Source organism: Bombina bombina, chromosome 4, assembly GCF_027579735.1.
Source record: "Bombina bombina isolate aBomBom1 chromosome 4, aBomBom1.pri, whole genome shotgun sequence".
NCBI classification, from domain to species: domain Eukaryota; kingdom Metazoa; phylum Chordata; class Amphibia; order Anura; family Bombinatoridae; genus Bombina; species Bombina bombina.
The window spans coordinates 231,003,819-231,030,309 of NC_069502.1; the positions used below are offsets into that span (position 1 = coordinate 231,003,819).

A 26,491-nucleotide genomic window follows, 5' to 3' on the forward strand; every position below is an offset into this window, starting at 1 on the left:
AATTAAATTTTAAACTGAACACACTTTATTACTGCAATTGCGAAAAAGTATGAAGGAATTGTTCAAAATTCACCAAAATTTCACCACAGTGTCTTAAAGCCTTAAAAGTATTGCACACCAAATTTGGAAGCTTTAACCCTTAAAATAACGGAACCGGAGCCGTTTTTATATTTAACCCCTTTACAGTCCCTGGTATCTGCTTTGCTGAGACCCAACCAAGCCCAAAGGGGAATACGATACCAAATGACGCCTTCAGAAAGTCTTTTCTATGTATCAGAGCTCCTCACACATGCATCTGCATGTCATGCTTCTCAAAAACAAGTGCGCAATACAGGCGCGAAAATGAGACTCTGCCTATGATTAGGGAAAGCCCCTAGAGCATAAGGTGTCCAATACAGTGCCTGCCGATTATTTTACAAAATTCCCAAGATTAAAATAATTCCTCAAGGCTATGGAGTATAAAATATGTTTATATATAAATCTATTTAGCCCAGAAAATGTCTACAGTCTTAAAAAGCCCTTGTGAAGCCCTTATTTACTGTCTGTAATAAAAATGGCTTACCGGATCCCATAGGGAAAATGACAGCTTCCAGCATTACATCGTCTTGCTAGAATGTGTCATACCTCAAGCAGCAAAAGTCTGCTCACTGTTCCCCCAACTGAAGTTAATTCCTCTCAACAGTCCTGTGTGGAACAGCCATCGATTTTAGTAACGGTTGCTAAAATCATTTTCCTCTTACAAACAGAAATCTTCATCTCTTTTCTGTTTCAGAGTAAATAGTACATACCAGCACTATTTTAAAATAACAAACTCTTGATTGAATAATAAAAACTACAGTTAAACACTAAAAAACTCTAAGCCATCTCCGTGGAGATGTTGCCTGTACAACGGCAAAGAGAATGACTGGGGAAGGCGGAGCCTAGGAGGGATCATGTGACCAGCTTTGCTGGGCTCTTTGCCATTTCCTGTTGGGGAAGAGAATATCCCACAAGTAAGGATGACGCCGTGGACCGGACACACCTATGTTGGAGAAACAAAACTTTCCAAGATAATTGTTTAATATCTATGGAATGCATGGGTTCAAACGGAACCCCTTGAAGAACATTGAGAACTAAATTCAAACTCCATGGCGGAGCAATAGGTTTAAACACAGGCTTTATTCTGATTAAAGCCTGACAAAAAGACTGAACGTCTGGGATATCTGCCAGACGCTTGTGTAGTAAGATTGACAAAGCAGAAATGTGTCCCTTTAAGGAACTAGCTGATAATCCCTTCTCCAATCCTTCTTGGAGAAAGGACAAAATCCTAGGAATCTTAACCCTACTCCACGAGTAGCCCTTGGATTCGCACCAACAAAGATATTTACGCCATATCTTATGGTAAATCTTTCTTGTGACAGGCTTGCAAGCCTGAATCAAAGTATCAATGACCGAGTCAGAGAATCCCCGCTTAGATAATACTAAGCTTTCAATCTCCAAGCAGTCAGCTGCAGAGAATTTAGGTTGGGATGTTGGAACGGACTTTGAATGAGAAGGTCCTGTCTCAATGGCAGTTTCCACGGTGGCAGAGATGACATGTCCACTAGATCTGCATACCAAGTCCTGCGTGGCCACGCAGGCGCTATCAGGATCACTGAAGCTCTCTCCTGTTTGATTCTTGCAATCAGACGAGGTAGGAGAGGAAATGGTGGAAACACATAAGCCAGGTTGAACGACCAAGGTACTGCTAGAGCATCTATCAGTACAGCTTGGGGATCCCTTGACCTGGACCCGTAACGAGGAAGTTTGGCATTCTGAGATGCCATCAGATCCAATTCCGGTGTGCCCCTTTGACGGATCAATGATGCGAACACCTCCAGATGGAGTTCCCACTCCCCCGGATGAAAAGTCTGACGACTTAGAAAATCTGCTTCCCAGTTCTCTACTCCTGGGATATAGATTGCCGATAGATGGCAAGAGTGAGCCTCCGCCCATCGGATTATCTTTGAAACCTCTATCATCGCTAGAGAACTCCTTGTTCCCCCTTGATGATTGATATATGCTACAGTTGTGATATTGACCGACTGGAATCTTATGAATTTGGCCAAAGCCAACTGAGGCCACGCATGAAGCGCCTCTCAGTTCCAGAATATTGATTGGTAGTAGAGACTCCTCCTGAGTCCAAACACCCTGAGCGTTCAGGGAATTCCAGACTGCACCCCAGCCCAAGAGGCTGGCGTCCGTCGTCACTATTACCCATGCTGGCCTGCGGAAGCACATTCCCTGGGACAGATGATCCTGTGACAACCACCAAAGAAGAGAGTCTCTGGTCTCTTGATCCAGATTTATCTGAGGAGATACATTTGCATAATCCCCATTCCACTGTCTGAGCATGCACAGCTGCAGTGGTCTGAGATGAAAGCGAGCAAACGGAACGATGTCCATTGCTGCTACCATTAATCCAATGACCTCCATACACTGAGCCACTGATGGCCGAGGAATGGACTTAAGTGCTCGGCAAGTATTTAGAATCTTTGACTTTCTGACCTCCGTCAGAAATATTTTCATGTCTACCGAGTCTATCAGAGTTACCAAGAATGGAACTCTTGTTAGTGGAACTAGTGAACTCTTTTGTATATTCACTTTCCAACCGTGAGTTATTAGAAATGCCAACACGATGTCTGTGTGAGATTTGGTCAGATGATAAGTTGAAGCCTGGATCAAAATATCGTCCAGATAGGGCGCCACTGCTATGCCCCGCGGCATGAGAACGGCCAGAAGGGACCCTTGAACCTTCGTGAAGATCCTGGGTGCTGTGGCCAAACCAAAGGGAAGAGCCACAAACTGAAAATGTTTGTCCAGGAAGGCAAACCTTAGGAACTGATGATGATCCTTGTGAATAGGAATATAAAGGTATGCATCCTTCAAGTCCACGGTAGTCATATATTGACCCTCCTGGATCATTGGCAAAATTGTTCGTATAGTCTCCATCTTGAACGATGGCACTCTGAGAAATTTGTTTAGGCATTTGAGATCTAAAATTGGTCTGAAAGTTCCCTCCATTTTTGGGAACCACGAACAGATTTGAGTAAAACCCTTGTCCATGTTCTAGTTTTGGAACTGGGCAAATTACTCCCATGGTATAGAGGTCTTTTACACAGCGTAAGAACGCCCCTCTTTTTGTCTGGTCTACAGACAAACGTGAAAGATGAAATCTGCCTCTTGGGAGAAATTCCTTGAATTCCAGCTGATACCCCTGGGTCACAATTTCCAATGCACAGGGATCCTGAACATCTCTTGCCCAAGCCTGAGCAAAGAGAGAAAGTCTGCCCCCTACTAAATCCGGTCCCGGATCGGGGGCTGCCTCTTCATGCTGTCTTGGTAGCAACAGTGGGCTTCTTGGCTTGTTTACCTTTATTCCAGGCCTGGTTAGGTCTCCAGACTGACTTGGATTGAGCAAAATTCCCTTCCTGCTTTGTGGCGGAAGAGGAAGCAGAGGGTCCTCCTTTAAAGTTTCGAAAGGAACGAAAATTATTTTGTTTACCCCTCATCTTCACAGCCTTATCCTGAGGCAGGGAATGACCTTTACCTCCAGTAATGTCAGAAATGATTTCCTTCAATTCAGGCCTGAATAGGGTCTTACCTTTAAAAGGAATAGCTAAAAGCTTAGATTTTGATGACACATCAGCAGACTAAGATTTGAGCCATAACGCTCTACGCGCTAAAATGGCAAAACCTGCATTTTTCGCCGCTAATTTAGCCATTTGAAAAGCAGCATCAGTAATAAAAGAATTAGCTAGCTTAAGAGCCTTAATTCTATCCAAAATGTCATCTAATGGGGTCTCAAGCTGCTGCAGTAGTAACTGGAACAATGCAAGCTATAGGTTGTAAAAGAAAACCCTCATGAATAAACAATTTCTTTAGAAGACCCTCTAACTTTTTATCCATAGGATCTTTGAAAGCACAACTGTCCTCAATAGGTATAGTTGTACGCTTAGCCAGGGTAGAAATAGCTCCCTCCACCTTAGGGACAGTTTGCCAAGAATCCCGAATGGTGTCAGATATGGGAAACATTTTCTTAAAATTAGGAGGGGGAGAGAACGGAATACCTGGTCTATCCCATTCCTTTGTAACAATGTCCGAAATTCTTTTAGGGACTGGAAAAACATCCGTGTAAGTAGGCATTTATAGATATTTGTCCATCTTACACAATTTCTGTGGTGGTATCACAATAGGGTCACAATCATCCAGAGTCGCTAAAACCTCCCGGAGTAACAGGCGGAGGTGTTCAAGGCTAAATTTAAAGGACATCATGTCCGAATCTGTCTGAGGCAAATTTCCTGATTCTGAAAGTTCTCCCTCAGACAGCAATTCCCCGACCCCCAAATCAGAGCACTGTGAGGGTACATCGGAAATGGCCAATAAAGCATCAGAGGGTTCAGTATTTACCGTAATACCTGACCTACTGCGTTTACCCTGTAAAACAGGCAGTTTAGATAATACCTCTGTAAGGGTAGTAGACATAACTGCAGCCATATTTTGCAGAGTAAAAGAATTAGACGCACTAGAAGTACTTGGCGTCGCTTGAGTGGGCGTTAAACAAATAAAATACATATGGATTCAGTAATACCCCTTCGTATGTATATAGGATTACTGTTTACCCCTTCCCTCTTTGGGAACTATGTCAGCCAGTTCTGATATATCACAGTCTCCTCAGAAATAAATGACTAAACATACCTCAATGCTTGTAGTATGAAAACGTTCCCCACACTGAAGATTCTCTAGTACTCCTCCAGCCATTCTGTGGGAACCCACATGGATCTTAGTGACATCTGCTAAGATCATCAACCTCCAGGCAGAAATCTTCTTCTAAATGCTGCCTGAGGAAAAATAGTACTCACCGGTACCATTTAAAATAAAAAATTCTTGATTGAAGAAAAATAAAAACTATAATTTTAACACCTCTTTCACTTTACCTCTTCCTATTACTAGTATAGGCAAAGAGAATGACTGGGGGTGGAGAGAAGGGAGGAGCTATATATACAGCTCTGCTGTGGTGCTCTTTGCCACTTCCTGTTAGCAGGAGGATAATATCCCACAAGGATGAATCCGTGGACTCGTATCTTGTAGAAGAAATTGGGTTTTTGGCCCTTTAAAGAGTACAAAGCACAAGAAAGAGTACAAAGCACAAGAAAGAAAGAGTTTTAGACAACGTGCAAGGGCGAAAACATTAACGAATGAAAAAGTATGCCTCAAACCTGTTAATTTTGGGAATATGAATGACTGATACCACACTCCGATGTGTCTTCATCAATCTGTTGATTTGTGAGACCTCCCTCATAAGACTAGGTCAACTCTGCAGAGCTCTGAAGATTGCTAGAGTCCAGAATGTTGACCGGTAACCTAGATTACTTAGAGAGCCAAACTAAAGGCACCCTCAGAGACCCCTAGACCAACCCACGCTGACCAGAAGGATGGTATCTGTTGAGATTGCTGACCAGTTTGGCTGCCAAAACAAGTCCTCCTGAACAATGGAGTAAGTAATCTGCCACATGATTAAGGTAAATCTGAGAAAAGTATTTTTCGTTACTTTAATGAAGAAGACACACTGATCGCAAGTTAAATTTGGAGAATGGATCCCGATCTGGGGCAGTAACCATCACCCCACTACCTACATGCACTGGACCACCATGGGAAATTGTATGCTGCAACCTGGCACATACTAACTGAAGCTTAAGCCAGTGCTCTTCTGTCAGAGACAGTGTCATGGAAACCAAGTCTATTATAGACTCCAGGAAGGAGTCTCAAGTACTTGGAAAAGGAGAGCTCTATGGCACATATGCATGGACCAGCAGACATAGCAATGCTTCTGTGTACTTGCCTTTTGAAGAGAAATGACCTGCACCAGAATATCATATAGATAAGGAGCCATTGCAATGCCTGCAGTACAGATCACCATTACAAAGCCCCCCACTTTGGTGAACACCCTGGGTGGAGTGACAATGTCAAAGGCTGAGACAAAAACTGATGCTTGTTTAGAAAGGCAAATCTGAGGAACTTCAAATGAATTTTGTAAAACTGTGATGTGCAGATATACATCCTTGGGATTACTGTTGACATAAACTAACCTGCATTAGAGAGAGAATGGTGTTAATAGTTTCCATCTAGAAGATAGGAACCTTCAGAAACTTGTTTAAGGATTTCAGATCCTGGATGGGACAACATTTTCATTTGTTTTTGGGAACCAAGAAAAGTTTGAGTAGAAACCCTGACCCTGCTTACCCGAATGAACTGGAGTAATATCGCCCCCCCTTAGATCTGCCACACAGGAAAGCAAGGCTTGCATCTTGCTCTAATCTCGAGAAATACAAAAAAATAATAATTTATGCTTACCTGATAAATGTATTTCTTTCTTGATCTAATTACTATTGGGAATATCACTCCTGCCCAGCAGGAGGCCGCAAAGAGCACATCAGCAAAGCTGTTAAAGGGACACTGAACCCAAAATTTTTCTTTTGTGATTCAGATAGAGCATGCAATTTTAAGCAACTTTCCAATTTACTCCTATTATCAATGTTTCTTCTTTCTCTTGCTATCTTTATATGAAAAAGAAGGCATCTAAGCTTTTTTCTTGGTTCAGACTCTGGACAGCAGTTTTTGATTGGTGGATGAATTTATCCACCAATCAGCAAGGACAACCTAGGTTGTTCCCCAAAAATGGGCCGGCATCTAAACTTACATTCTTGCATTTCAAATAAAGATACCAAGAGAATAAAGAACATTTGATGATAGGAATAAATTAGAAAGTTTCTTAAAATGTCATGCTCTATCTGAATCACAAAAGAAAAAATGTGGGTACAGTGTCCCTTTAAATATCACCTCCCTTCCCTCCAACCCCAGTAATTCGACCGAAGCAAAGGAGAGAAAGGAAGTAGCAAGCTGCAGAGGTGCCTGAAGTTTATAACATACCAACAAAAAAACCTGTCGGGCCGTGGATTCACTGTGTCAAGAAAGAAATACATTTATCAAGTAAATTTTGTTTTCTAATGACACGGTGAGTCCACGGATCATCTAATTACTATTGGGAATCAATACCCAAGCTAGAGGACACAGATGATAAGGGAGGGACAAGACAGGGAACCTTAAAGGAAGGCACCACTGCTTGAAGAACCTTTCTCCCAAAGGAAGCCTCAGCCGAGGCAAAAGTATCAAATTTATAGAATTTAGAAAAAGTGTGAAGAGAGGACCAAGTTGCAGCCTTGCAAATCTGTTCCACAGAAGCTTCATTTTTGAATGCCCAGGAAGAGGAAACAGCCCTCGTAGAATGAGCCATAACTCTCTCAGGAGGCTAATGGCCAGTAGTTTCATAGGCAAAGCGAATGATACTCTTCAGCCACAAAGAGAAGTAGCCGTAGCTTTCTGCCCCTTACGTTTGCCAGAGAAAACCACAAACAGAGCAGAAGACTTACGAAAATCCTTAGTCGTCTGTAAAAAGAATTTCAATGCACGCACCACGTCCAGATTGTGCAGCAGACGTTCCTTCTGAGAAGAAGGGTTAGGACACAAGGAAGGAACAAAAATCTCCTGATTAAACCACTTTAGGGAGAAACCCTTACTTAGTACGCAAAACTACCTTATCCAAATGAAAAATAAGGTAAGGAGACTCATACTGTAACGCAGAGAGCTCTGACACTCTACGAGCAGATGAAATAGCAACAAGAAACAAAACTTTCCAAGATAACAACTTAATATCTAAAGAATGCATAGGCTCAAATGGAGCCTGTTGAAGAACTCTAAGAACTAGATTAAGACTCCAGGGGGGAGTAACTGGCTTAAAAACAGGCCTGATTCTGACCAAGGTCTGACAGAACGATTGCACTTCTGGTACATCCGCCAGGCGTTTATGTAACAAAATAAACAAGGCAGATATTTGACCCTTTAGGGAGCTTGCCGATAAAAAAACCTTCTCCAAACCCTTTTGGAGAAAAGACAAAATTCTAGGAATCCGAACTCTACTCCAAGAGTAGCCTTTGGATTCACACCAATGAAGATATTTACGCCATATCTTATGGTAAATCTTTCTAGTCACAGGCTTACGAGCCTGAATCATGTTCTCAATGACCGACTCTGAAAATCCAGGCTTAGATAGAATCAAGCGTTCAATCTCCAAGCAGTCAGCTTCAGAGAAACTAGATTCGGATGAAGGAAGGGCCCTTGAATTAGAAGGTCCTTTCTTAATTGAAGTCTCCAAGGTGGAAGAGATGACATCTCCATACCAGATCCTGCAAGGCCACGCCGGTGCTATGAGGATTACCGACGCCCTCTCTTGTTTGATTCGAGCAATGACTCGAGGGAGGAGAGTGAACGGGGGGAAAAAGGTATGCGATACTGAAATTCCAAAAGTACCCCCAGAGCGCCTATCAGTATCGCCTGAGGATCCCTTGACCTTGACCCATACCTCAGAAGCTTGGCATTCTGCCGAGATGCCATTAGATCCAGTTCCGGCTGTCCACATTTGAGAATCAAGATGGAAAACACTTCCGGATGGAGTTCCCACTCCCCCCGGGTGAAAGGTCTGTCTGCTCAGATAATCCGCCTCCCAGTTGTCCAATCCTGGGATGTGGATTACCGACAGGCAACAGTTGTGGGACTCCGCCCACTGAATTATCTTGGCTACTTCTGCCATGGCCAAGGAAATCTGAGTTCCCCCCTGATGGTTGATGTAAGCCACTGAAGTTATGTTATCCGACTGGAACCTGACAAACCGGGCCGAAGCTAACTGAGGCCAGGCCAGAAGAGCATTGAAGATTGCTCTCAGCTCCAGAATGTTTATGGGTAAAACAGACTCTGAACAAGTCCATGTCCCCTGAGCCTTTAGAGAGCCCTAGACTGCTCCCCATCCCAGTAGGCTGGCGTCTGTTGTCACAATCACCCAGATGAGTCTGCGGAAGCAGGTTCCCTGGGAGAGATGATCCTGATACAACCACCAAAGAAGAGAATCTCTTGTCTCCTGCTCCAGATGTAATCGAGGAGACAGATCTGCATAATCTCCATTCCACTGCCTGAGCATGCATAACTGCAGAGGTCTGAGGTGGAAACGGGCAAACGGGATGATGTCCATGGCTGCTACCATCAGACCGATTACCTCCATACATTGAGCCACTGATGGTCGGAGAGGACTGAAGCGCTAGACAAGAATTGAAAATCTTTGATTTCCTGACTTCTGTCAGAAAAATCTTCATTGATAAGGAATCTATTATAATTCCCAAGAAAACCACCCTTGTAGTTAGAACTAAGGAACTCTTTTCCAAATTCACCTTCCATCCGTGAGATCATAGGAAGGATAACAACATTTTGGTGTGGGATTTTGCTTGTTGAAAGGATGGCGTCTGAACTAGAATGTTGTCCAGATAAGGCGCCACTGCAATGCCCCACAATCGGAGCACCGCCAACAGGGATCCCAGAACCTTTGAAAAAATTCTGGGAGCTGTGGCAAGGCCGAATGGAAGAGCCACAAACTGGAAGTGTTTGTCTAGAAATGCAAACCTCAGAAACTTGTGATGGGAACATGCAGGTACGCATCCTTTAAATCTACCGTTGTCATAAATTGACCCTCTTGAACCTAGGGAAGAATGGAACGAATAGTTTCCATCTTTAAGGACGGTACTCTGAGGAATTTGTTTAGACTTTTGAGATCTAAGATTGGTTTGAAGGTTCCCTCTTTTTTGGCAAACACGAACAGATTGGAGTAGAACCCCAGACCCTGTTCCTGCATTGGGACAGGAACAATCACTCCAAGGTCGTAAAGGTTCTGAACACAGTGTAAGAACGCCTCTCTTTTTATCTGGTCTACAGATAATCTTGAAAGCAGAAACCTGCCCCTGGGAGGAAAGATCTTGAACTCTAGTTTGTATCCCTGGGACATGATGTCCACCGCCCAGGGATCCTGAACATCCTGAACCCAAGCCTGAGCGAAGAAGGAAGGTCTGTCCCCTACATTATCCGGTCCCGGATCGGGGGCAGGTCCTTCATGCTGCTTTTGAGTCAATAGCAGGCTTCTTGGATTGTTTTCCCTTGTTCCAAGACTGGTTGGGCCTCCACGAAGGCTTGTACTGTTCCTGCTTTGAAGAAGGAGAGAAAGGCTTACCCTTGAAGTTTCGAAAGGAACGAAAATTACTCTGATGTCCCTTCTGCTCCTCTTATCCTGAGGGAGGAAATGGCCCTTTCCTCCCGTAATGTCAGAAATTATTTCCGTCAAGCCCAGCCCAAACAAGTTCTTTCCCTTGTAAGGGATCGCTCAAAGCTTAGACTTAGATGACACATCCACAGACCAAGATTTTAACCATAAAGCTCTGCGGGCCAGTACGGCAAAACCGGAAATCTTTGCTCCAAGTTTAATAACCTGTAGGGAAGCATCCGTAATAAAGGAATTGGCTAACTTAAGGGCCTTGATCCTATCCTGGATCTCTTCGAGGGGAGTGTCTGTCCGAATAGAATCAGACATTGCATCAAACCATAGATAAACAAGTTACAAAGTCTAACAAAAAAAAAAAAAGAGTGCTTTACCCCTGCAATTATTTAGGAAAAATTCTCCCTGAAAAATACAGGAATGATTTTTAACCATTCATACTTTATCTTTATTGGTTTAACTATTCAATCATACACGTTTAAAAACACTTAAACTCTCTAGATATTAATATTTAGTATAGGTGTGTGAATAACACCTCTGAGAATAATGTATCTAGTTAGGAAACATTGTACTTGGCAAGGACTTTATAATTACAGATAGTTTATTAGCTAGATAGCTTTAAAGTCCTTGCTTGCACAGTTAACTTTTGCACAGTTATTCAGTGCAATAGATTCTGTCTGCTTAAGCCCCTTCTATAGCAGGGGCTAGATTAACATTTAACTGACTTGTTTCACTAACATAGCACAACATCTGATCTCAGAATATATCATACATTTACAAGCTATTGGCAATCAGTAGTTATCATAGAGAGTAAGTGGTTAAAAAATTAGAGTATGAACTAGGGGTCTAGCTTCAGAGAGTTCATACTCTAATTTTTTAACCGTTAATCTAGCCCCCGCTATAGAAGGGGATTAAGCAGACAGAATCTATTGCACTGAATAGCTGTTCAAAAGTTAACTGTGCAAGCAAGGACTTTATAATTACAGATAGAGTATTAGCTAGATAGCTTTAATCTCATAACCTGACATTCCACATATTAACATGTCCTCTTGTTAGAGCATTATTTTTTAATTTATTAATAGCAGGCTACAAAAGATAACGTTTGTATCCGACTGCTTGATATTATACAAACCAAGTACAATGTTTCATAACTAGATACATGATTCTCAGAGGTGTTATTCACACACCTATGCTATATATTGATAAACGTGTATGATTGAATAGTTAAACCAATAAAGATAAAGTATGAATGTTTAAAAATCGTTCCTGTATAATTCAGGGAGAATTTTTCCTAAATAATTGCAGGGGGTAAAGCACTCTTTTTTGTTACAGACTTTGTAACTCATTTATCTATGAGTCTCCTTAGTGCTATATTGCCCCCTAACAGGTGCTTGTTGATTAAAAAAATATTTGGCACCTATAGGTACATACCATTAGTACTACTTTACCTACTATCTTGTTACTATAACGCATCAAACCAGTATGCTGCTGCACTAGTGACGGTAGCAATACACACCGCAGGTTGCCATTGTAAACCCTGGTATACATACATTTTCTTGAGTAACCCCTCTAATTTCTTGTCCATAGGATCCTTAAAGGAACAACTATCTTCTATGGGGATAGTGGTCCTCTTAGCTAGCGTGGAAATTGCCCCTTCCACACCTTGGGTACAGTTTGGCAAGACTCCTTGATAGAGTCTGCTATAAGAAACATCTTCTTAAATATAGGGGATGGAGAAAAAGGGATACCTGGTCTCTCCCATTCCTTAGCAATAATCTCTGTAGCTCGATCTGGTACAGGGAAAACCTCCACCATGGAAGGCACATCAAAGTACTTGTTTAGTTTACTAGACTTCTTAGGATTGACTACGACAGTAGTGTCGGAGTTGTCCAAGGTAGCCAAAAACATAATTTATGCTTACCTGATAAATTCCTTTCTTCTGTTGTGCGATCAGTCCACGGGTCATCATTACTTCTGGGATATAACTCCTCCCCAACAGGAAATGCAAGAGGATTCACCCAGCAGAGCTGATATAGCTCCTCCCCTCTACGTCAGTCCCAGTCATTCGACCAAGAATCAACGAGAAAGGAGTAACCAAGGGTGAAGTGGTGACTGGAGAATAATTTAAAAGATATTTACCTGCCTTAAAAAACAGGGCGGGCCGTGGACTGATCGCACAACAGAAGAAAGGAATTTATCAGGTAAGCATAAATTATGTTTTCTTCTGTTATGTGCGATCAGTCCACGGGTCATCATTACTTCTGGGATACCAATACCAAAGCAAAAGTACACGGATGACGGGAGGGATAGGCAGGCTCATTATACAGAAGGAACCACTGCCTGAAGAACCTTTCTCCCAAAAATAGCCTCCGAAGAAGCAAAAGTGTCAAATTTGTAAAATTTGGAAAAAGTATGAAGCGAAGACCAAGTTGCAGCCTTGCAAATCTGTTCAACAGAGGCCTCATTCTTAAAGGCCCAAGTGGAAGCCACAGCTCTAGTGGAGTGAGCTGTAATTCTTTCAGGAGGCTGCTGTCCAGCAGTCTCATAGGCTAAACGTATTATGCTACGAAGCCAGAAAGAGAGAGAGGTAGCAGAAGCTTTTTGACCTCTCCTCTGTCCAGAATAAACGACAAACAGGGAAGAAGTTTGGCGAAAATTTTTAGTTGCCTGCAAGTAGAACTTGAGGGCACGAACTACATCCAGATTGTGTAGAAGACGTTCCTTCTTTGAAGAAGGATTTGGACACAAGGATGGAACAACAATCTCTTGATTGATATTCCTGTTAGTAACTACCTTAGGTAAGAACCCAGGTTTAGTACGCAGAACTACCTTATCTGAGTGAAAAATCAGATAAGGAGAATCACAATGTAATGCTGATAACTCAGAGACTCTTCGAGCCGAGGAAATAGCCATTAAAAACAGAACTTTCCAAGATAACAATTTTATATCAATGGAATGAAGGGGTTCAAATGGAACACCTTGTAAAACGTTAAGAACTAAGTTTAAACTCCATGGCGGAGCAACGGCTTTAAACACAGGCTTGATCCTAGCTAAAGCTTGACAAAAGGCCTGGACGTCTGGATTTTCTGACAGACGCCTGTGTAACAAGATGGACAGAGCTGAAATCTGTCCCTTTAATGAACTAGCCGATAAACCCTTTTCTAAACCTTCTTGTAGAAAAGACAATATCCTAGGGATCCTAACCTTACTCCAGGAGTAACGTTTGGATTCGCACCAGTATAGGTATTTGCGCCATATTTTATGGTAAATCTTTCTGGTAACAGGCTTCCTAGCCTGGATCAGGGTATCAATAACCGACTCAGAAAAACCACGCTTTGATAAAATCAAGCGTTCAATTTCCAAGCAGTCAGTTTCAGAGAAGTTAGATTTTGATGTTTGAATGGACCCTGTGTCAGAAGGTCCTGTCTCAGAGGTAGAGACCAAGGTGGACAGGATGACATGTCCACTAGATCTGCATACCAAGTCCTGCGTGGCCATGCAGGCGCTATTAGAATCACAGATGCTCTCTCTTGTTTGATTTTCGCAATCAATCGAGGAAGCAGCGGGAAGGGTGGAAACACATAAGCCATCCCGAAGTTCCAAGGTGCTGTCAAAGCATCTATCAGAACCGCTCCCGGATCCCTGGATCTGGACCCGTAGTGAGGAAGCTTGGCGTTCTGGCGAGACGCCATGAGATCTATCTCTGGTTTGCCCCAACGTCGAAGTATTTGGGCAAAAATCTCCGGATGAAGTTCCCACTCTCCCGGATGAAAAGTCTGGCGACTCAAGAAATCCGCCTCCCAGTTCTCCACTCCCGGGATGTGGATTGCTGACAGGTGGCAAGAGTGAGACTCTGCCCAGCGAATTATCTTTGATACTTCCATCATTGCTAGGGAGCTTCTTGTCCCTCCCTGATGGTTGATGTAAGCTACAGTCGTGATATTGTCCGACTGAAACCTGATGAACCCCTGAGTTGTTAATTGGGGCCAAGCTAGAAGGGCATTGAGAACTGCCCTCAATTCCAGAATGTTTATTGGAAGGAGACTCTCCTCCTGATTCCATAATCCCTGAGTCTTCAGAGAATTCCAGACAGCGCCCCAACCTAGCAGGCTGGCGTCTGTTGTTACGATTGTCCAGTCTGGCCTGCTGAATGGCATCCCCCTGGACAGGTGTGGCCGATAAAGCCACCATAGAAGAGAATTTCTGGTCTCTTGATTCAGATTCAGGGTAGGGGACAAATCTGAGTAATCCCCATTCCACTGACTTAGCATGCACAATTGCAGCGGTCTGAGGTGTAGGCGTGCAAAAGGTACTATGTCCATTGCCGCTACCATTAAGCCGATCACCTCCATGCATTGAGCTACTGACGGGTGTTGAATGGAATGAAGGACACGGCATGCATCCTGAAGCCTTGTTAACCTGTCTTCTGTCAGGTAAATCTTCATTTCTACAGAATCTATAAGAGTCCCCAAGAATGGAACTCTTGTGAGAGGAAAAAGAGAACTTTTCTTTTCGTTCACATTCCATCCATGCGACCTTAGAAATGCCAGAACTAACTCTGTATGAGACTTGGCAGTTTGAAAGCTTGAAGCTTGTATTAGAATGTCGTCTAGGTACGGAGCTACCGAAATCCCTCGCGGTCTTAGTACCGCCAGAAGGGCACCCAGAACCTTTGTGAAGATTCTTGGGGCCGTAGCCAATCCGAATGGAAGAGCTACAAACTGGTAGTGCCTGTCTAGGAAGGCAAACCGTAGATACCGTTGATGATCTTTGTGAATCGGTATGTGAAGGTAAGCATCTTTTAAATCCACTGTGGTCATGTACTGACCCTTTTGGATCATAGGTAAGATTGTCCGAATAGTTTCCATTTTGAACGATGGAACTCTTAGGAATTTGTTTAGAATCTTTAAATCTAAGATTGGCCTGAAAGTTCCCTCTTTTTTGGGAACCACAAACAGGTTTGAGTAGAACCCTTGTCCTTGTTCCGACCGCGGAACTGGATGGATCACTCCCATTAATAACAGATCTTGTACACAGCGTAGAAACGCTTCTTTCTTTATCTGGTTTGTTGACAACCTTGACAGATGAAATCTCCCTTTTGGGGGAGATAATTTGAAGTCTAGAAGGTATCCCTGAGATATGATCTCCAGCGCCCAGGGATCCTGAACATCTCTTGCCCAGGCCTGAGCGAAGAGAGAAAGTCTGCCCCCCACTAGATCCGGTCCCGGATCGGGGGCTCTCGGTTCATGCTGTCTTTGGGGCAGCAGCAGGTTTCCTGGCCTGTTTGCCCTTATTCCAGGACTGGTTAGGTTTCCAGCCTTGCCTGTAACGAGCAACAGCTCCTTCCTGTTTTGGTGCAGTGGAGGTTGACGCTGCTCCAGGTTTGAAATTCCGAAAGGGACGAAAATTAGACTGTCTAGCCTTAGATTTGGCTTTGTCTTGAGGTAGGGCGTGGCCCTTACCTCCTGTAATGTCAGCGATAATTTCTTTCAACCCGGGCCCAAATAAAGACTGCCCCTTGAAAGGTATATTAAGTAATTTAGACTTAGAAGTAACATCAGCTGACCAGGATTTTAGCCACAGTGCTCTACGTGCCTGTATGGCGAATCCAGAGTTCTTAGCCGTAAGTTTGGTTAAATGTACTACGGCCTCCGAAATGAATGAATTGGCTAGTTTAAGGACTCTAAGCCTGTCCATAATGTCGTCTAGCGTAGATGAACTAAGGTTCTCTTCCAGAGACTCAATCCAAAATGCTGCCGCAGCCGTAATCGGCGCGATACATGCAAGGGGTTGCAATATAAAACCTTGTTGAACAAACATTTTCTTAAGGTAACCCTCTAATTTTTTATCCATTGGATCTGAAAAAGCACAGCTATCCTCCACCGGGATAGTGGTACGCTTAGCTAAAGTAGAAACTGCTCCCTCCACCTTAGGGACCGTTTGCCATAAGTCCCGAGTAGTGGCGTCTATTGGAAACATCTTTCTAAATATTGGAGGGGGTGAGAACGGCACACCGGGTCTATCCCACTCCTTAGTAACAATTTCAGTTAATCTCTTAGGTATAGGAAAAACGTCAGTACTCGCCGGTACCGCAAAGTATTTATCCAACCTACACATTTTCTCTGGTATTGCAATGGTGTTACAATCATTGAGAGCTGCTAAGACCTCCCCTAGTAATGCACGGAGGTTCTCCAATTTGAATTTAAAATTTGAAATATCTGAATCCAATCTGTTTGGATCAGAACCGTCACCCACAGAATGAAGCTCTCCGTCCTCATGCTCTGCAAGCTGTGACGCAGTATCAGACATGGCCCTAGTATTGTCAGCGCACTCTGTTCTCACCCCAGAGTGATCACGCTTGCCTCTTAGTTCTGGTAATTTAGACAAAACTTCAGTCATAACAGTAGCCATATCATGTAATGTTATCTGTAATGGCCGCCCAGATGTATTAGGCGCCATAATATCACGCACCTCCCGGGCGGGAGATGCAGGTACTGCCGCGTGAGGCGAGTTAGTCGGCATAACTCTCCCCTCGCAGTTTGGTGAAATTTGTTCACATTGTACAGATTGACTTTTATTTAAAGTAGCATCAATACAGTTAGTACATAAATTTCTATTGGGCTCCACCTTGGCATTGGAACAAATGACACAGATATCATTCTCTGGGTCAGACATGTTTAACACACTAGCAATAACTTGCAACCTGGTTATAATCTTTTTTAACAAAAACGTACTGTGCCTCGAAGAGGTACTTAAACGATTAAATGACAGTTGAGATAATGAACTGAAACAGTTATAGCATCAAGTTTAAAATAACACAACTTTTAGCAAAGGTTTGTTCCCATTAGTAAATAACTAAATTTGACATAAAAAATTATAGAGTAACGTTTTTATTCACAGTCAATAAAAATTCTCACAGCTCTGCTGAGAGAATGTACCTCCCTTCAAAGAAGTTTGAAGACCCCTGAGATCTGTCAGTGAACCGGATCATGCAGGAAATATAATAGTAGCTGACTGGAATTTTTTGATGCGTAGCAAAAGAGCGCCAAAAACGGCCCCTCCCTCTCACACACAGCAGTGAGGAGAAACGAAACTGTCACAATTTAAAGCAGACAACTGCCAAGTGGAAAATAATGCCCAAACATTTATTTACTCAGTACCTCAGCAATGTAAACGATTCTACATTCCAGCAAAAACGTTTAACAAGACAATATTTATTAAAAGGATTAGTGACCTTTAACAGAGTAGTTCCGGTGAAAAACCATTCCCAGAATACTGAAGTGTATACATACATGTCATTATAACGGTATAGCAGGATTTTTTCATCAATTCCATTCAGAAAATAAAAACTGCTACATACCTCAATGCAGATTCATCTGCCCGCTGTCCCCTGATCTGAAGCCTTTACCTCCCTCAGATGGCCGAGAACAGCAATATGATCTTAACTACTCCGGTTAAAATCATAGTAAAAAACTCTGGTAGATTCTTCTTCAAACTCTGCCAGAGAAGTAATAACACGCTCCGGTGCTATTGTAAAATAACAAACTTTTGATTGAAGTCATAAAAACTAAGTATAATCACCATAGTCCTCTCACACATCCTATCTAGTCGTTGGGTGCAAGAGAATGACTGGGACTGACGTAGAGGGGAGGAGCTATATCAGCTCTGCTGGGTGAATCCTCTTGCATTTCCTGTTGGGGAGGAGTTATATCCCAGAAGTAATGATGACCCGTGGACTGATCGCACATAACAGAAGAAAAGTCTGAGATTTCACCCTCAGATGCTACCGAAGTATCTTCCTCTTCAGATTTCTGGGAGGGGACATTTGGAATAGCCACGACTGTGTCAGCAACCTTACTCACTGATTGTTTACATTTCCTCTCGCGCTTTCCCTGCAGCATGGGAAAAGCAGACAACGCATCAGATACCGCTGAGGACATGAGGGAAGCGATGTCTTGCAACGTAAATCCAGGTGGAGTAAGAGAGGAAGTGCAGGGCACTGGTTGTGTGGATGATAAATTTTGGGACGCTTGAGGAGAAAGCTGCGGCATATCTTGAACATTGTCAGAAGACTCCTGAACAGCATCCGGCGTACACAATGTTGGCTCAAGAAAATGTCTATCCCTGTAAAGCAATGTTCTCAATACATGAGGAACAGAAAGGGATTGGTGGTTCCACATTAGCATCAAAACATAAAGAACATGTAACATCTTGCAGGGCCTCTTGGTCCATCTTTATTCACCAATAAACAGAATAAATTCATAAACAAACTGATATTTTATTTAGAAAATACCCCACAAAAAAAATGTTACTGTTCCTTTAAATTTTAAAAAGAAACTGCTTTATTTTTCTGCAATAAAAATAATAAAGTATCCCAAAAAAACAACAACACTCCGGACAGCCTGTAAACCTCAGCTTAGCTGAGGTGCTTACCTGCCTGACTACAAACTGAGTGACTATTCTGCTTAATAAACCGGACTCAACTTCTTATTTTTCTGTAAATTGTAGTCTGGTAACCACAACGCTGCTATATCTGTGACGAAGCTATTTCTCCGCTTCGGAACACAGGAAGTGTAGGAGGAAAAAGGCACGCAACAGAGATTGCCGCCTCAGCTAACCCTGCCCATCGTGGGCGTTACAACGTTAACCTCCCGTTCGGCTAAATGCATTACTAAAGCCGTCGGGAGTAAAGTAACAACAAAAACACCACCTACTGAGCCATGAGTCTCCTCGTCCCCAGTGCCTGCTATTGCTGTCATTAATAAAACAATCCCCCTAGCAATAGGCAAATATCTCTTGTCCCACAATCGTATTTAAAAGTGCCATCATTTTATTTTCTGCAATGTGTCCCAGAAAAAAATAAAGTTAGCACTTACCTTTAGACTTCTGCCAGGCAGCACGGCAGCTCACTAGGTTTGAGAGGCCAATTCTCTCACATGTACCTGTGGATAAAAACAAAGACCGAGTAATCTTACTCAGGCTTGCACGGTTAGGGCACCATTAAATACATGGGAGGCGCAGTAAGGATTGTACCCCACAAATTCCCATTGCTTGAAAGCCACCACTGCTCTACTGAAGAGACTGATATGGACTACGGCTACACCCTAGGACAAAGCAGAACAATCTTGTACTGCTGAAAAATAATAAAATCTTGCTTGAAGAATCTTCTTTCCAACACCTAAACTTCACCACTTCCTTGCTCTAACATAGGCAAAGAGTTGGACGGAAGGGAGGTGATATTTAACAGCTTTGCTGTGGTGCACTTTGCCGCCTTCTGCTGGGCAGGAGTGATATTCCCAATAGTAATTAGAAGGTTTGCTTAGCTCCTCAACCTCCAAAGTGATTACCACTTCAATTAACAAGGCATGTATATGTTCTAAGCTGAAACTAAAGAAGATACCCTCAACCACTGATTCCAGGAATGGGTACTGTTACTTAAATTAATCATTGGAAGAGGAAGTCTCAATCAATCATCCCCCTCCTATGTTTTGGGGAGCCAGACAAGTCACTATGCATATGTGACACATGCAAAAAATGATTGTGAGAAGTAACCACAACTACATGCATACAACTGCACTTAGCTGTAGGGGACATATCAAACATAAGTTCAACTATAGCACAATGAATATATATTCTTTAAATTTAGGAGACAGCTCAGTAGAGCCCCCTGAGGGACTGGGCTGAGGGGCAGTAGTGGCCACATATTATGCAACACTCTTGCCTGGGATAAGCAATGTGCCCCATGCATAAATCACAAAGTTGAGAGGGTGCAAACACAGACACAGATTTACATATATTATATGCATAAGCGGCTTACATGGTCAGTAGATCTTCCCTCTATACCTCAGTTGGTGGTTCAGGGACCTTAGTTCTTGGATAAGTGATAAGTCGTTCCACTAGGGAAGTGATAAGTATGGCACAATATACACAACTGATAATAACACACTCGCAACTGAAGCATTTAAAAGTTAGGGACCCAGGGAGGAAGACACCTTGATGAGGCCCTTGCCCTTTTAACATTTGGATAAATGCTGTAACTAACTGTTCCATTTAGCTTTTAAACTAGCTGTGTCCTTGCAAGAGTGCCAGACTATTTATGTGCAGTGTTAATGTGTTGTAAGTGCTGTTAAGTACCCAGTTTTGCAGTGGCTTGTAATGCGTACTCAGTCCAGTTTGAGATTTCTGTGGTATGTACATATATACACACACAAATCTACAAGACTCAAGAAAACGTCTTTCATGCAGTAAAGATAGCCACCCTATCAGGTAGAAAGGGAGGGGAATACCCTAATGCAGTGCAAATTACACAACTTCCTGCAGTTCCTTAACTGCCAACGTCTCCAGCGGTTTAGTGCTCTAAAAACATTAGAAAAGTTCCAAATGAATTAAGCTTGCTGCCTAGGTGTCAGAGAGTAAGTCTGTGTATGCCTGTATATGTACCTCTCTTTCTTAAAGAGACAGTACACTTTCTCCACACTGTAACAAGATATTCAATGAATAGCCTATAGGATGGGAAAGGTGAAATAAAATACTTACCTGCAGCAACTTCCCCTACTTTGCATGTGCTTCCTTGGATGGCCCCTTCTACTGTGATGCAAAGTTTTAATGATATTCAAGGAGAAACACACTGTAAACCAGGTGATAAGTGTATAAATACAATATTCACCTGGTGGGGCACTATGACCCCTGAGAGCAGCATTCTCATCTCCAGGCTAAACTCCTATTGACCCCCTGTCCATGAGCAACTATTGAGGGGGAAATGTGGATTGGTTAGAGAACCCCGAACAGTGACATGAAGATGGGAACACTTTAAAGCTTTCCTACTTTCCTCTACTCATTCTGGAAGCAAAACATAACAGAGATAAGGGAATGCTGGGACATGGGATGGAGGAAAGCTCTGGAATTTAGTGGTTTTGCCTCCTCCTGGTAAACAGGAAATATAATCTCCCCATCATATGAAAGAAATGTAAATTTTTCATCTTTTGAGCTTATAAATGGTTAAATAAAAAAATTAATTCTGTATTTCAATTACTTGCAAAAGCAGATATTTGTTCGCTACATCTTCTATTAGGGGTTAATACTATGCATCTGAATGACTTACATTATTCTTATTAAAGGCACTCTCATCCAGCTTCTCAACTGCCAGGATATTTTTGATGGGAATTGTGAACCTAGGATCTTTATCTGTAAAAGAAAATAAATAAAACAAAAAAGGTAGGACGACATTTACTTCTTGACACTCATTTTAAAAAGGATTCATTCCACAATTATGTGAGAGCTTTACGAGAAAGAATACAATGAAATTAATGAAAATAGAGATTATGCATTACTATAGTAAAGTCCAGGTCCAAAAGTAAAAGTATATTGACAACAAACAACTTTGTATAAGTGCAGGAGCAACAGTTATTATTGCCAAATTTCATGAGTTATGATTAAGATTCTAGTTCTGGCGCCTAACTCTTTTAGTACAATCTATGCTATAATTGCGTTTGTAATCGCGTTGGTGTCGCCAGTTGCGCACGCATCCTCAAAGGAACGTTGGCTGTGCGAGGTAGCCAAAAGAATGTTGGTTGAGCGCGCAGCCAAAAGAATGGTGGATTATGGCAAGGTGGTGAAAGAATTCACCGCAGTGGATTCTTTCATCACCCTGCCTTTTTCGGAATCCACCGGGATGCAGGGAAAGCAAACAGAACATTACACAAAAAAAAACAAACCTATCCGCCCACAATAAGTGTTAAAAAAAAAAAAAAAACCTAACCGCCCGCAATAAGTATATAACCCTAACCGCCCGTACGAAGTATTAAGAAAAAAATAAAATAACCGCCCACACAAAGTATTAAGAAAAAAACAAAAAACAATGACATAATAAAATTATTAACCCCTAAATCCGCCGACCCCAACATCGCAAACTACTGAATACATTTATTAACCCCTAATCCGCCATCCAACACAAACTTAATTAACATATTAACCCCTAATCTGCAAACCCCCACAAAGCATTAAACCTAATTTAACTACTAACTCCTAAACCGCCAACCCCCTCAGTGCAAATAACTAATTTAATGACTAAGCCCCATAACCTAACACCCCTAAATTAACCCCTTAATTGCATAAAATACTACATTACAATTAAAATAAAAAATCCTAACAGTACTTAAAAAAAAAAACTAAGATTCCATTAATCTAAAATTACACAAAATAAAAAAGGCTAACATTACAGAAAATAAACCACATTATCCAAATAACAAAAATAAACCTAATCACTAAGAAAATAAAAAAGCCCCCCAAAATAAAAACACCCCCTAATCTAATACTAAACTACCAATAGCCCTTAAAAGGGCCTTTTGTAGGGCATTGCCCTAAGTTAAACAGCTCTTTAACCTCTAAAAATACTAAGGCCTAGATTTGGAGTTTGGCGGTAGATGGGCTGTTAACGCTACGCAGGCTTTTTTCTGGCCGCACCATAAAATGAACTCTGGTATCGAGAGTTCAAAAAAATGCTGCGTTAGGATCCAAAAAAGGAGCGTAGAGCATTTTTACCGCAAATGCAACTCTCGATACCAGAGTTGCTTACGGACGCGGCCAGCCTCAAAAACGTGCTCGTGCACGATTCTCCCATAGGAAACAATGGGGCTGTTTGAGCTGAAAAAAAACCTAACACCTGCAAAAAAGCAGCGTTCAGCTCCTAACGCAGCCCCATTGTTTCCTATGGGGAAACACTTCCTACGTCTGCACCTAACACTCTAACATGTACCCCGAGTCTAAACACCCCTACCCTTACACTTATTAAACCCTAATCTGCCGCCCCCGCTATCGCTGACCCCTGCATTATATTATTAACCCCTAATCTTCCGCTCCGTAAACCGCTGCCACCTACGTTATCCTTATGTACCCCTAATCTGCTGCCCCTAACACCGCCGACCCCTATATTATATTTATTAACCCCTAATCTGCCCCCCTCAACGTCGCCGACACCTGCCTACACTTATTAACCCCTAATCTGCCGAGCGGACCTGAGCGCTACTATAATAAAGTTATTAACCCCTAATCCGCCTCACTAACCCTATCATAAATAGTATTAACCCCTAATCTGCCCTCCCTAACATCGCCGACACCTAACTTCAATTATTAACCCCTAATCTGACGACCGGAGCTCACCGCTATTCTAATAAATGTATTAACCCCTAAAGCTAAGTCTAACCCTAACACGCCCCTAAATTAAATATAATTTTAATCTAACGAAATTAATTAACTCTTATTAAAAAAATTATTCCTATTTAAAGCTAAATACTTACCTGTAAAATACATCCTAATATAGCTACAATATAAATTATAATTACATTGTAGCTATTTTAGGATTAATATTTATTTTACAGGCAACTTGGTAATTATTTTAACTAGGTACAATAGCTATTAAATAGTTAAGAACTATTTAATAGTTACCTAGTTAAAATAATAACAAAATTACCTGTAAAATAAGTCCTAACCTAAGTTATAATTAAACCTAACACTACCCTATCAATAAATTAATTAAATAAAATACCTACAATTACCTACAATAAAACCTAACACTACACTATCAATAAATAAATTAAATACAATTTCTACAAATAACTACAATTACATAAACTAACTAAAGTACAAAAAATAAAAAAGAACTAAGTTACAAAAAATAAAAAAATATTTACAAACATAAGAAAAATATAACAATTTTAAACTAATTACACCTACTCTAAGCCCCCTAATAAAATAACAAAGACCTCCAAAATAAAAAAATGCCCTACCCTATTCTAAATTAATAAATTTAAAAGCTCTTTTACCTTACCAGCCCTGAACAGGGCCCTTTGCGGGGCATGCCCTAAGAAAATCAGCTCTTTTGCCTGTAAAAAAAAAACATACAATACCCCCCCCCCCAACATTACAACCCACCACCCACATACCCCTAATCTAACCCAAACCCCCCTTAAATAAACCTAACACTAAGCCCCTGAAGATCTTCCTACCTTGTCTTCACCTCACCGGGTATCACCGATCGGTCCTGGCTCCGATATCTTCATCCAACCCAAGCGGGGGCTAGACATCCACTGAAGAAGTCCAGAAGAGGGTCCAAAGTCTTCCTCCTATCCGGCAAGAAGAGGACATCCGGACCGGCAAACATCTTCATCCAAGCGGCATCTTCGATCTTCTTCCATCTGGTGCGGAGCGGGTCCATGTTGAAGCAGCCGACGCGGATCCATCCTCTTCTTCCGGCGTCTCCCGACGAATGACGGTTCCTTTAAGGGACGTCATCCAAGATGGCGTCCCTCGAATTCCGATTGGCTGATAGTATTCTATCAGCCAATCGGAATTAAGGTAGGAATATTCTGATTGGCTGATGGAATATTCCTACCTTAATTCCGATTGGCTGATAGAATACTATCAGCCAATCGGAATTCGAGGGACGCCATCTTGGATGACGTCCCTTAAAGGAACCGTCATTCGTCGGGAGACGCCGGAAGAAGAGGATGGATCCGCGTCGGCTGCTTCAACATGGACCCGCTCAGCACCAGATGGAAGAAGATCGAAGATGCCGCTTGGATGAAGATGTTTGCCGGTCCGGATGTCCTCTTCTTGCCGGATAGGAGGAAGACTTTGGACCCTCTTCTGGACTTCTTCAGTGGATGTCTAGCCCCCGCTTGAGTTGGATGAAGATATCGGAGCCAGGACCGATCGGTGATACCCGGTGAGGTGAAGACAAGGTAGGAAGATCTTCAGGGGCTTAGTGTTAGGTTTATTTAAGGGGGGTTTGGGTTAGATTAGGGGTATGTGGGTGGTGGGTTGTAATGTTGGGGGGGGTATTGTATGTTTTTTTTTTACAGGCAAAAGAGCTGATTTTCTTGGGGCATGCCCCGCAAAGGGCCCTGTTCAGGGCTGGTAAGGTAAAAGAGCTTTTAAATTTATTAATTTAGAATAGGGTAGGGCATTTTTTTATTTTGGGGGTCTTTGTTATTTTATTAGGGGGCTTAGAGTAGGTGTAATTAGTTTAAAATTGTTGTAATATTTTTCTTATGTTTGTAAATATTTTTTTATTTTTTGTAACTTAGTTCTTTTTTATTTTTTGTACTTTAGTTAGTTTATGTAATTGTAGTTATTTTTAGAAATTGTATTTAATTTATTTATTGATAGTGTAGTGTTAGGTTTTATTGTAGGTAATTGTAGGTATTTTATTTAATTAATTTATTGATAGGGTAGTGTTAGGTTTAATTATAACTTAGGTTAGGACTTATTTTACAGGTAATTTTGTTATTATTTTAACTAGGTAACTATTAAATAGTTCTTAACTATTTAATAGCTATTGTACCTAGTTAAAATAATTACCAAGTTGCCTGTAAAATAAAAATTAATCCTAAAATAGCTACAATGTAATTATAATTTATATTGTAGCTATATTAGGATGTATTTTACAGGTAAGTATTTAGCTTTAAATAGTAATAATTTATTTAATAAGAGTTAATTAATTTCGTTAGATTAAAATTATATTTAATTTAGGGGGGTGTTAGTGTTAGGGTTAGACTTAGCTTTAGGGGTTAATACATTTATTAGAATAGCGGTGAGCTCCGGTCGTCAGATTAGGGGTTAATAATTGAAGTTAGGTGTCGGCGATGTTAGGGAGGGCAGATTAGGGGTTAATACTATTTATGATAGGGTTAGTGAGGCGGATTAGGGGTTAATAACTTTATTATAGTAGCGCACAGGTCCGCTCGGCAGATTAGGGGTTAATAAGTGTAGGCAGGTGTCGGCGACGTTGTGGGGGGCAGGTTAGGGGTTAATAAATATAATATAGGGGTCGGTGGTGTTAGGGGCAGCAGATTAGGGGTACATAAGGATAACGTAGGTGGCGGCGCTTTGCGGTCGGCAGATTAGGGGTTAATTATTGTAAGTAGCTGGCGGCGACGTTGAGGGGGGCAGGTTAGGGGTTAATAAATATAATACAGGGGTCGGCGGTGTTAGGGGCAGCAGATTAGGGGTACATAAGTATAACGTAGGTGGCGGTCGGCAGATTAGGGGTTAAAAAAATGTAATCGAGTGGCGGCGATGTGGGGGGACCTCGGTTTAGGGGTACATAGGTAGTTTATGGGTGTTAGTGTACTTTAGGGTACAGTAGTTAAGAGCTTTATGAACCGGCGTTAGCCCAGAAAGCTCTTAACTCCTGCTTTTTTTCGGCGGCTGGAGTTTTGTCGTTAGAGCTCTAACGCTCACTTCAGAAACGACTCTAAATACCGGCGTTAGGAAGATCCTATTGAAAAGATAGGATACGCAATTGACGTAAGGGGATCTGCGGTA

General features: G+C 41.9%; 1 protein-coding gene across 1 annotated transcript in view; it reads right to left on the minus strand.

Moving 5' to 3' along the window:
* The window catches only part of RASA2 (RAS p21 protein activator 2), a gene marked incomplete in the record, with an annotated part of 722,923 nt that overhangs the window by 104,050 nt on the left and 592,382 nt on the right, over positions 1-26,491 (minus strand). The window contains 1 exon segment of the mRNA XM_053709823.1: positions 21,270-21,352. Coding sequence (XP_053565798.1) covers positions 21,270-21,352 — 83 coding nt within the window.